Source organism: Eimeria necatrix, genomic scaffold (genome assembly GCF_000499385.1).
Source record: "Eimeria necatrix Houghton genomic scaffold, Enh_scaff12, whole genome shotgun sequence".
Classification (NCBI taxonomy): domain Eukaryota; phylum Apicomplexa; class Conoidasida; order Eucoccidiorida; family Eimeriidae; genus Eimeria; species Eimeria necatrix.
The window spans coordinates 119,289-131,940 of NW_013654875.1; the positions used below are offsets into that span (position 1 = coordinate 119,289).

At 45.6% G+C, this 12,652-nt stretch overlaps 2 protein-coding genes across 2 annotated transcripts; both read right to left on the reverse strand.

Annotated features, from left to right (window-relative positions):
• Window positions 1–2,259: 2,259 nt before the first annotated feature.
• On the reverse strand, window positions 2,260–3,850 carry ENH_00010170 (SAG family member; the record flags this gene model as incomplete). The annotated part of the gene is made up of 5 exons (XM_013584092.1): window positions 2,260–2,368; window positions 2,535–2,735; window positions 2,980–3,077; window positions 3,193–3,398; window positions 3,667–3,850. The coding sequence occupies 5 exons, from the start codon at window positions 3,848–3,850 to the stop codon at window positions 2,260–2,262; spliced, it is 798 nt and encodes a 265-aa protein (XP_013439546.1).
• Window positions 3,851–7,374: 3,524 nt separating this feature from the next.
• Window positions 7,375–9,005, reverse strand: ENH_00010180 (SAG family member; the record flags this gene model as incomplete). Its single annotated transcript, XM_013584093.1, has 5 exons — window positions 7,375–7,483; window positions 7,653–7,853; window positions 8,107–8,204; window positions 8,330–8,532; window positions 8,822–9,005. The coding sequence occupies 5 exons, from the start codon at window positions 9,003–9,005 to the stop codon at window positions 7,375–7,377; spliced, it is 795 nt and encodes a 264-aa protein (XP_013439547.1).
• Between the last annotated feature and the right edge of the window lie 3,647 nt (window positions 9,006–12,652).

The window sequence follows — 12,652 nt, forward strand, 5'->3', positions numbered from 1 at the left end:
ATTCAGTCAGAGTGCAATAGGTGATTAAAGTGGGATACGGTGACGAGCGTTTGCTTAAATCTTTAACTCACGCTGTGCCCACAGAAACTACTGTTGCTCTTGATTGTATTTCATTGCGTATTTCAGCTTGCCAATCCGTGTAGGCAAAAATTATCTACTTTAGGCCATAATCGCGTGCTCTGTCTGAAGTGTCGCATTGCCAGTCAATTAATTTAATGGCACGAATAATACGGCCATTTAATTTGATGGCACGGAGAATGCAAACAACGCTTACCTTGCAGAGAGCCCTTTAGCTAGCAGTTTGGAGTTTGATCGAAGATGCAATCTAAATGGCGGTTCCCAAAGACATCGGACGTTCAAAAAGTAGTTGGGAACAGTGCTTGATGCTGCCACAGGAGATAGAGCGATGGCCAGCATTTGAAGGTGAAAGGAACAGTGGAATCATTCAGTAACAACTTCTGTGTTGCCTCTGTCCCTCCAATGCCCTTTCAGTCCGATTTACCCCAAAGGTAAATACACTACATTTGCATGCAACTATCTGTTCTATTTCTTCGAGTAGACTGTCACATGAATGCGCAGTGCAGTTTATTCCATGCGAAAGGATTTTGGCCTCCACAGTCGTGCCCCATGTTGTCTTCGGGCTGGTTAATGAAGAGCCAAAGGGAGGCCAGCGCTGGCCTCCATGCAAACATAACGGAAAGAGCCGTGAAGGCAATGATAGAGCCACAGGGTAGTCAAAAGCAAATTCAAATACACCTTAATTACGCAGGTAGTGAGAAGAAGTGGGCAAGCTTGGGTGTGTAAGTGAAAGCTGTAGACACATAGAGCTCCATAGCCTTTGGCTTTAAAGCTACGGGATTTATCACTGAGGATCCCCCTGCAGTAAACATGCGCAGGAAAGTTAGTTTCCTTTTAAAAGGAATGAAAGGAAAAGCTGAAATCGTCTTGCAATGGGAAGAAATGTGTCCTTTTACCTAGCTTTTCGCGCAGGTGCAAATGTAGCTTTCGGTGGCCATTACTCAACTGTAGCTATCCGGTGAGTGTGGGAACTGCGAGTTAAAACTCATTTAGTTGCAACCCATCCACTTCCAAACTGTCTTGAGGCTGATGCGTCGCAAATGTGTGCAATGTCGTAATGAAGAGTGCGAAATGCAAGACAGGGGGGCTTCAGAGAGGTAACCAAGATGTGACATAAACGGGACTGCGACATATAACTGTCAGGGAGGAACAGCCCAACAGAAGCCCACATCCGGAAGTTGTTGAGAAGGAAGGGCAAGGGCACGCATGAGAAGTGCGTGCAAATTCTTTGAAAGCATTTCGCTGCGTCTTAGCTTTGCCCCTTTGCAGTCAAAGATATTTTAAGAAGCAACACCTGCTGGTGCCTCAGATAGAGACGCGGATGCTCATGTGCTATAGCTGGCAGCGGTGATACTAGAATACAAAAAGGCTCGCCACGAATACACCAGTGTGAGACACGTCCACGCGAAATTTGCATTACACGAATTTTAGGTGGTTCAGAACATTGGCGAGTCAATATTTGTGAGTTGCAGGTATGCCTATGCAGTGGAATTAAAGACAGCGAGCACAGTTCTATTTGGAATTCTCCCATTCTTGTGCAAGTCATTTACGAATCGATCAGCCTTGTTCAGTTTGCTTCAAAACATTGTGCATAACATTTGTCGGGGCAGGGATAATCAGGGCCTCTGAAGACGACTACTGCTCACGGTTTGCAGACCTGTGCTGATATATACACGAGTCTATATATATATATATATATATATATGCATGTCTGCGTGTATTCGCAAAAAGCTAGGAGCATGATTTCACAGTTGTAAACTGTCGTGGAAGGGGCCCAGCTGTAGATGTATGCGGTACGCGTAATTCACTGCTCATTGCTTCATTTGAGCGTTTCCTACAAGCCTGCGTGGAAAATGTTTGTTGCGCATGCAGGGCGCGAATACCGAAATAGAAATTGATGTGCAGGTTTTCGAAGCAAAAGTTAGCATAATAGGGTTCAGTAAACGTGAGTCGGAGGATTGAAATAATGTTGATTCTTCTTAGATAACAAATGAGACGGCAGAATTTACAAGGGAAGAAATCCTAGGAAAAGGGCAAGTTTCGCTGCGAATCCAGACCCGAAGGCATTTTTGTTACACTTTTGACTCGCCTCGCCGGAGGAGAGGATGTCAGTGAAAGGATCCCGATCTGCGGTGTCTCGTCTGCTGGGTCCTTCCAGCTGTTGCCATACGCTTGACAAACTTAATTCAACAAGATCCAGGCAACGCAGAAAAGTGTTGTGGCAACGCTGGTAAGTGCATCGGACGATGAACCGGCCTGCCGCTGTAGGAGGGCCTCATACAGTTCAGTCCTGCAGTCAACAACATTCATCATTGGCCACTGAAGGTTACGAAGTGCCAGTTTGAGCCTTCTATCCCTCCTCAACTCTGCTCCTAGATTATTGTCGAGTTCCTCGGCCAGAGAAAAAAATTACAGGAGATATGGCGAACTCTATCGGCTGGTGGAAGCTAACTCACGTGAACGGGTTGTCTTGCGCTGTGATTGGCTCTACAAAACGACAAAACAGGACGTTGTGGCCGGCCCGGCAATTGTTCGTGACAGCACAAGATGCCGTTTTGCTTTTGCTCCACATGATGTTGGCAACATTGCTGGCCGATAAATTATTAAATGGGGCCTTCTGAATGTCATATTTGCCAGTCGCCGGGTCAAAGTTCGATCTGAGGTAAGCAAAACTTATTTTGTGATGGCACTAATGGGTCAAAAGGGTGACAAGAAAATGAGACTGGCCTACTTTCCTGTGAATGCCGAATTGTGAATGCGATACTAGATAACAAAAGAAACGTCATGCTGCAAACAATGCGAGCTAATTCTGTAGACGATTGCGCAATGGACACAAATTTGCAACCTGAATTCAAACACGCAAATTAAATAGCAAAGAAAGGAAAGTGGAAAGAGACCGACTCTTGTATATGGCTCAGTCCTGCGGCAAAGTGGCCCTGGATCAGCGATCCACAGTCAAAGGCTGTGGAGTGTTCAAATGGAATCACAAGCCCAGTATACTGCAGTGAAACACCAGCAAAAGATCAGATACAATTCATGCATACAGACGAATAGGTTTATGCTCTTGCTTCTAACCAGTTTCGGATATACCTAGCATACTGAAACTGGCTGTACCTCTTGTGCATTCGCCTTTGCTCCTGCGTCACAGGTATCCGCATCGGTTCCTGCAAGCGCTTTCGCAATTTCAAGCGCAGTCTTTGATTTTATCTCAGGTTCTCCGTCTTCTTCTTCGCCCACTCCTTCAGTCTCTGGTTCGAGGGCCTCTAACATCTGGTCACGAAGGTTAAGCACCCTCAGCATGTTCATGGTGGGCAGGCAAGCTGAAGCAGCCCACAAATGACACACGAAATCAAGCAAGCTGTGAAAAAGTTTACAAAGCAGACCTTTACACGTTACTTAAGAGGTGACTGTGCTGGCGAAAGTGGAGTTATGCACCAGCGGGAAAAGCTGCAGAGAAGGTGTGGTAAAGCCCAAATATACAAATGAATATGCACGCACCATGAAAAGATCAGCATGTCAAAAAATACATAGATGAAGACACAACTGACGGATGTTTAGTATCGTTCTCCCTTCCATCCTCCAGCTCACCTGTAGTTGCGTCCATGGCCTCTACAGTCGTTGCAGCTGCTTGAAGGAAAGCGGTTTCTGTTTCCAAAATGGCATAATGGGGATTAGTGCTGGCGGAGCGAGTGATGGCTGCAGCTGAGAAGTTGCCTGTGGCTGCTCCAGCGAGCAGGCCAATGTAGCAATTCAACAGACCGGGCCGATACATGTGGGTAGCAAATGGAGCAAATGAGGAGGAACTACTAGAAAATTCAACAGAAAGAGTGGGCTAAATGCGGTCAGAGACTGATTTTCCAAGGAAGGATACTAGGAACCAGCGGGGTGGGCGGTGTGTAACACAGCGGGGACAGCAGTCCCCCTTGTTTTTATCCGATTGCCAGTTTTGTTCCATGAAGCATAAACACTATGACAGTCATTCTTGTAACTATTAAGCTACTTACATCTGTTCTCAGATTTAGGTGATGAATTTCAACTTTATTTTGATGCCCTTAAGCTGTCTTGTCGACTGCCTGGAATCCAGTCAGAATGCCCATAGCCGTACCGTGGCAACACCGACCTAGCTAGCTCCCAACTAGAATGTAACAGCTGAGTAAACTGCACCGGGCCACGTTTCCTAAGGAATTAAATGTAAGGGAAACAGATATGAGCCACATTCTCAGCCAATATACAGAGATATGTCTCGTAATCATACGAAATATGTATATAGCCCGCACGGACAGAGATAAGCCACATTCCCACCCAATATACAGAAATAGGTTTGGTAGTTGTGTGAAATTTGTAGCATGAGGGCTTTTTTTAACCAGATAGTGCTGTCAGAGTGGATCTGTACAGTGAAGACACAATGTGATCGTTTCGCACACGTGATGGACCATCACTGGTCTCGGTGTGAGTCGCCACCTACGACTCACATCACAACTAAACACCTTCCATGGCTAAAGGCTTGAAGTTCTTCAAAATTATTTGTTTTTTATGATCAACAGTGAGCAAGGCTGGAAACATTTTCCTGCACGCTCACGGGCTGCCGCAGAACATAGGCTGTCGATACAGCAAAACAGTTCAGTTGCGCATGCTTATCTGCACAGCTCTTTAGACAGGTACGCTGGCAAGCCCATTTATGCTAGCTACAAATTTTGTAGAATTACAAAACGTATCTCTGTACATTGGGCGGGAATCTGGCTGATCCGTGCCCCCTCAATCGGACATGGCCTTGTGGATATAATTATTCACCTTGCTTCCCGTGCTAAATCTTCGACAAAACCCTAAAAAGGCGTCATTTTTGCAGAACGCTAAACGCGAAGTGCAGGCGATGCTGATAAACTGACAAACAGCTCTGAACTTGATCTGAATGCAAAACCGAAATAGCTTCGAAGAGTTAAACAGGGATATTGATCTGCTGCTGCTTTGTCCAGGTGCAGACTAGAGGAGAGGCTCTTTGAAGCGCGCTTTCCTCCAGGGCCCGTAGTGGCTCCTTCTGAGTGCTTTTACTGGGAAATTTTACAAGAAACAGGGAAATCTTTTCGTGCCCAAGAACTTCAGTCAGATCGCATATTGCAGTGCCACGTCACGAGCGTTTGCTGAAATCTTTAACTCGCGCTGTGCCCACAAAAGCTACTGTTTTGCCTGACCGCATTTCATTGCGTATATCAGGTTTCCAATCCATGTAGGCAAAACCCGTCTACTTTGGCCCATAATCAGCTGCACTATCTGACGAGTTGCATTGCCAGCCAATTAGTTTCATGGCACAGACAATGCAAGCAATGCTCACCTTGCAGAGAGCAGTTTAGCTAGCTGTTTGCACTTTGATGGAAAATGACATTTGCGCAGTGGTTTCCAAAGATATCGGGCGTTCAAAGAGTAGTTGGGAACAGCGCTTGGGTCTGCCCCACAAGATAGAGCGACGGCCAGCATTTGAAGATGAAAGATACACTGGAATCATTTAACCACAACTTCTGTGTTTTCTCTGCCCCTCCAGTGCCCTTTCAGTTAGGCTTTCCCCAGAAGAAGGCGCACTACATTTGCATGCAACTATCTATACAAGTTCTTCGCGCATATTGTCACATGAAAGTGCAGCGCAGTTTCTTCTGTGCCGATGGACTATGGAGTTCACAATCGTGCCCCATTACATCTTCGGGCTGGTTAGTGAAGAGCCAAACGAAGGTCAGCGCTGGCCTTTATGCAAGTACCACAGAAAGTGCTGTAAAGGTCGTGATAGAGCCATGAGCTAGGTAAAAGCACATTCAAATACACCATATTACTTAGGTAGTGAGAACAACTGAGCACGCTTGGACGTGTAGGTGAAAGCCTTAGAAACGTACAGCTCCATAGGCTTTAAAGCTACGGGATCTGTCGCTGAGGGCACCCCTCCAGTAAACATGCGAAGGAAGGTTAGTTTCCCTTAAGAGAGAATGAGAGGAAAAACTGAATTCGTGTTGCAATAGGTCAAAGTGTCCTTTTACCTAGCTTTGCGCGCAAGTGCGGGTATAGGTTTCTTAGGCCATTACCCAACCAGTTCCATCCAGTGAGTGCTTCGAGCAACGAGCTAAGACCCATCTAGCTCCAACCCACCTGCCTTCAAATTGTTCTACGGCTGGTGCTTCTTGACTGTCAGGAATATCATAATGAAGAGCGCAGAATGCAAGGCATGAGGCTTTCAGCCACCTAAAATTCGTGTAGCGCAGATTTTGCTTGGACATGCCTCACATTGGTGTAGTCTTGGCGAGTCTCGTTTGCCGGTATTATCGCAGCCAGTTGTACTATGCGGTCATTATTTCGCATCTTTTCCTATCTGAAGCACCAACAAGTTGTAATAGTTAGCACAACATTGACTGTAGCGGAGCAAAGCTAAGCGATGGTGAAATGCTTTTAATGAACTTGCACGCATTTGTCATGGCCCACGCTGTGAATTTCTGCGCAACAATTGCTAACGTATGGTGCTGTTGGGCTGCTCTTCCCTGTAAGTTATATGTTGCAGTCCCATTGATGTCAGACCTTGCAGGATACCTCTCTGAAGCGATGAGTCAATACTTAACGCGCTTTAGACATGCCTAAAACTTTTGGGTTCAGAGCAGCTGTAGACAGCGAGGGCAGTGCCATTTAGAGTACTTCCATTTTTGCGCAATTCACTTTGGGATGAATGTGCCTTGATTAGTTTGCTTCAAAACATAATGCTTAGCACTTTCTGGCGCAGGGATCACCAGGAACTTAGACGCCTGATGCCCACGGTTTGCAGAACTTTGCTGATGATCATATACGCGTCTATATATATATATGTGCCTTTGCGCCTATGCGCAAAAAAAACAAGGTTCAGGGTGTTAGAGCTCTAAATCGCCGTAGGACGGATCCAACTTTACATACGTGCTGCGGGCCGAATTGACACTGTTCATAGCTTCATTCGGACGTCTTTTACACGATTGCATGGAAAATCGACGTTGCATATTTGGGGGCATAACACCGGTAAAAACAATGATATACGCATTTTCGAAGCTAAAATTGCCACTGTAGGGTTCATTATACCAGAGTTGGAGGCTCACACAAGAACAATCAATACCCGGCATGACGCCAATCCCCCTTAGACAAGCGGTGAGCACGAACAGAATTAAAAATTGTAGCAAAACTAGGAAATTGCCAAATTTCGCTGCGAATTTAGACTCAACGCCTCGTCGATGGAAAAATCCCGTCCTGCGGTATCTCGTCTGCTGCGTCCTTCCCGCTGGTGCCATATGCTCGCCAAAGCTAACTCAACAAGAGCAAGGCGGCGCAGAACAATGTTGTGGCGCTGCTGGTAAATGCAATGGATGATGAACCGGCCTGCCGCTGCAAGAGAGCCTCATACAGTTCAGTCCTGCAGTCAGCAGCACGCATCGCTTTCCGCTGAAGGTTATGTGTGATGTGCCATATCGAGCGTCTCTGCCCTCCTGCATTCTGTTCTCGCACACGTGTATGACACTTTGGTCAAAGAAAATGCCTGCAAAAGCATAGTAACGTGTATTAGCGGGTGGCGGCAAACTCACGTGAACGGCGTGTCTGCACTTGTAATTGGATTTACGAAACGGCAATACAGAACGTTGTGACCGGCCCGGCAGTTTTTCGTGACGGCACAAGACGCTGTCTTGCTTTTGCTCCACATGATGTTGGCGACATTGCTGGCCGATAAATTATCAAATGGGGCGCTCCCAGTGTCATATTTACCAGTCGCCGGGGCAAAGTTTGATCTGAATAAGCACAGCATATTTGGCGAAGGTACTAACGGGTAAAAAGAAGCAGCCAGACAGAGTGACGTGTGGCTTGTCCCGTGACTTTCGAGTTATGACCGCGACACAGGAGAAGGAACGAGCGTTGTTTGCAAGAAGCGCTGCAAACACGCTCGTTCATCCTCTATTCGATTCAGCAATGGACAAAAGCGTGCAACCTGGATTCACACAAGCAAATTGTAGGTTAAAGAAAGAAAATTGGAGAATGACAGACTCTTGTATATGGCTCAATCCTGCGGCAAAGTGGCCCTGGATCAGCGCTCCACAGTCAAAGGCTGTGGAGTATTCGAATGGAATCACTAGCCCAGTGTACTGCAGTAAAAAGCATCACAGCATCAGACGCCACTCATACATACAGACTGATGAAACTGTGCTTTTAACATTTTTTTGCGTCTCGGACATGTGTACTCTACTTAAGCTGACATACAAAGCCATACCTTTTTTGCATTCGCCGTTGCTCCCGTCTCACAGGTCGCCGCATCGGTCCCTGCTAGCTCTTTTGCGACTTCAAGTGCTGCCTTTGACTTTGAAACATCTTCTTCCGCATCTCCAGTTGGTTCATCTGTGTCTGGTTCGAGGGCTTCTAACGACTGATCACGAAGGTTAAGCACCCTCAACATGTTCATCGTGGGCAGACAGACTGAAGCGCTCCAAAAACGGCACCCGAAATGCAGCAGGTTGTGAAGGAACTTACATATTTCACGCTTTGCATGACGTCCTTTCCTTGCTACTTGGGAGCTGAACACCAGTCTTGTGCTGGAGCAAATAAAGTTGTTTACGAGAACGTAGAGCTTGAGAGAAAGCGCAGCAGAGGACAGTTCAAATAAACAAGCATCGTGAAGATACCAATGTACCCAAAGATACAAAAGTGAGAACACAGCCGACGCTGGCTTAGTATCATTCTCTCATTTTTTGCGCTTGCAGGTCACCTTTAGTTGCATCGACGGCCTCGATGGCAACTGGAACAGCTTGAATAAACGAAACTTTTGTGTCCATGATGTTGTTATGGGGATTAGTAGGAGCAGAGTGGTTCCTGATGGCCACTGAGAAATTCGTTGTGGCTGCTCCTGTGAGCAGGCCAGTGTAACAAGCCAACAGACCAGGTCGATACATGGTAGCTATAGAGAGAATCTTGAGAAATAATGACACAAAATAATATAAGAGCAATACGAATGGGTCCAATGAACGCGTAGCCAGCGAAGGAAACTAGGACCCGCTGGGATGGGCTGTGCATAAAAGCATCGGGAACAGTAGTCTCCTCTTCTCAACCAGTTCCCAATTCTGGCGGCGCTTCTTCATGCATCGCCGTGAGACTGCACTATAACCTTTCTTTCCTTTGTTAAACATACTACTCATTTGTGTTCTATGTTATACCCGCAAAATTTCATTTTTATCGTGATACGCTTAAGCTGCCCGGTCGATCGCAAGGAAACCAGTCCGCATGTGACAATGTGCCAACAATGATCCAAAGGTAGTGCTAGCATTAGAATGAAGTAGCCTTATGTAATTAATAAATAAACTCATATAACGTGAAATCATAGCTTTTAGACGCCGGAATTGTGTCTATCAGAGGCTGATTCAGGTCAGGGAGGAGGGGGAACCGACGACGGGCACCACGATCGTCGTTCTTACAGAAGATAGTTACTAGATCTTCCTTAAATGCCAAATCAAAGACTGTGAAATATTTTAAATGTTTTCTAGGGGGCCAAATACTAGAAATTTTGGGGGAGGACGTGTCAACAAGGGCCCGTCAACTGCCGCAATCCCACGGCTTGCCAGCTAATTTTGACAGCAAACAAGTAATAAGCTGTTCCTGAAGCTTAAATGATTCGTGCTGCTTGTTATATCGGTATGTAACTATCCAAGGCTTTGCAGCAAGCATCTTGCGAGCAACCGGCTATTAAAGGACGCGACCTTAGCGTTCTTTAAGCGCATAATGCCGGTGTCTTGCAGACCGGCCTGCATTGAACTACCCAAATAGTAAAAATTTTAATACCAAAAACCAAGGTGCTCAAGGATGCTACCTCTCTTCAGAGCATCGATTTCAGTCGGCAGCGACCGCTTGGAAGCGCACATATTTTTCGTGTTCATTGTATTCTTTGAATGCCCATACTGTCCAATTTTGGTCTATCTAGCTCGAGAATCGCCAAAATTTCTACGTCATTGCAGGAATGAAATCATGCCAAATGTGTGCTTCAGCACCAAGTATGAGCCAACAGGCATTACCCGATACTGTCTAAAAAAGATTAACAGCTTTCAAAAAGTACACTGTTTAAGACCATATTTTGTCTTGTTTCTGAGAAAGCACCCACGTTCTTAGACTTCTCCATCAGCACTTGTGCTTTCTCAATTTGTACAGAAAAACAGTGTTGCGATCAAAGTACCTTCAGGGAGCATCAAACCACGCTTGCATTCTTCAATCATCAGTTTCTGAAATTCAAATCTACTTGAAAATTGTTTCTTCCCATATCGCAATCTGGCTTGTGGCACCAAAAATCATGTTTGAAAGTGTTTTTATGTTCCAAATTGTAAAAGTGTTGTTGTAATGACACCTTTAGGCGAAAAACCATGAGCGATCTCTTGCTCTACGAGTGGCACACATTAAGCTCGTACGCATTCTAATGGGCTCGCTGCTCATCTCTCGAAGTGCCTCTGCTCCTCGAGACATGCCCATTGTGATTCTTTTGCTGCGAATATTCTGTTCCACTGCTTCGTTTTGAAATACTGGTTCTCCGCGATCGTATTTCATTGCATGAATAAGCCTCTTTACACGTGCACCCGCATCTTACCACGTTGCTAACCTACCCAATCTTCTTATTTTCACGATTTAAAACGTTGCTCTACTGCTTATCCGCATCCTGCCATCCACCAATGTGCTAATAGCCTTGATGCTGTTGTGTAGGTTCCACTTGCTGCTTTCACCTTCCCTTGTGGTGTTTTTTTTTGTTTTTGAAGAAGTAGCTTTTGCATAGACAATCAGGCGGCTACCACTGTCACTAGCTGGGAAGCTAAAACTGAGGTACATGCCTCCAGAGCAATCATGTCCTTTCAATCTTTGACCTTCAATACAGAATATATTGGGCATACGTATTCATCGAAAAAAATGGTGTTAAAGCAACAGAGAGCCCGAACATAGCAAAGCCCGCATGCCTACGTAATGTAGATTTTGATGTGCAACCTGGCGCGCCCGACACGTCCTTGCTGCATGAGGTGTCTGCATCACTTTTGGATTCACTGGATACACCGCCAGCATGGCTCCCCAAAGCACGCATTGGTTGAAGGTGTGTTTTGGTTTTAGTCGTCCTGGTGGTTTCGATGCTCACATCAGCTTAATTCAGTAAGTTCATGTGAGCCTGGAAATGTAGGGAACTACCACAGCAGCTGCTGAGTCTCCTTCACAGGCGCCCATTGCACTTTCTTTGATAACATTATGTGGCTCGATAGTGCAGTCGAATAGCGTCATTTCACGTCAGTTTTGCTTTGCCGCTGTCATGCCTACACATCAACGAGCAGAGAATAGTGGAAACCACAGAAGTTTTCACTGCATAGAAAGGCTGCGGTGCAGTTTTTCAAGATAGTTGCCGTGTCACTTCACATTGAGTCCACAACTGAAGAAAACTAAAATTTTAAAAGCAGCGCTTATGTTTCTAACGTTTTCAACTGTGAAACCAGATAACAAAGGCACTAGAAGCTTTGGGCAGGCTAGTGAAGTTAAAATTAGGCCGAATGGGAATTCAAAAAAGCTAGAATTTAACGCTGCAAATATGCATAGAAAGGTAGAATTGTGTCACGCCGCCTATTTTGCTTATGAGGCTCAAGCGCCGTCCTCATGGTTCGTGTTTCCTCGTTCGTATGCACTTCTTCTTGCTTGCAAGGCGGAGCAACGTACGCTGCATTTTGCACTTTAGAGAGTGGTCCTATAGGCTAAAATAGAAGAATAAAGATAAGGAAACAATGGCAAGAAGATGACTTGTGGGCGACAGGAAACACTGATGAAAGGTTCCCTAAAGTTCGAAAATGCCCTCAGCGCCAGAAGGCTAGTCGATGTAGATTGGCAAATTCTCCATGGGTCTGAGCACGGTCAAAAAGAATGGCAGTTCGGCTTTGCTAAGCTGTTTTAGTGTTTTAAAAGGCGATGCGCATTGTGCGCATACACTAACTGAACAAGTAATGCGCATGTGCCTGCAAGTAAGTTTGGTCAGGATTTGGTGGTTCCAGGAAACGAGCAATGCAAATGACAACTCACTAGGGCACAGTATGCAAAAATTATTTGCTTTCCCTAAACATGCCATTAGAGGTATACTGGTACAGGCAATCACACGGCATTTGCTACAGACAAAATAGGCAAGAACTGTGGTGGGTCTGACAAGGATGACCGACTGGTTTCTTCTTGCTTCGCACCTCGCAAGAAAGCTTAGGGAGTTACTTTAATAAGAAGGACGTTCCAAAAAAACGCATGCGAGCGCTTCAGCGATGCCACCCTGGGATCTAAGGAATTCAAGAACAAATTGGAACCCTGGGATCTAATGAATAAGGCTTAAGCTTTGCAATACAGGTTCGACAAATAAAACTCCATACCCTACTGTTCCTAAAGCTAAGGAACCTTCACAGACAAAAAAAATAGAGCCATTCGTCTTGCTTCAGCTTTGGTCACTTTTGAGTCAATTCGCCCGACATGAGCGGAGGAGATGAGGACGCAATATGCAACGTAGATACGCAGAGTGAAGCTCTTGAGGTCCATTTTTCTGAGAAAAGGAACA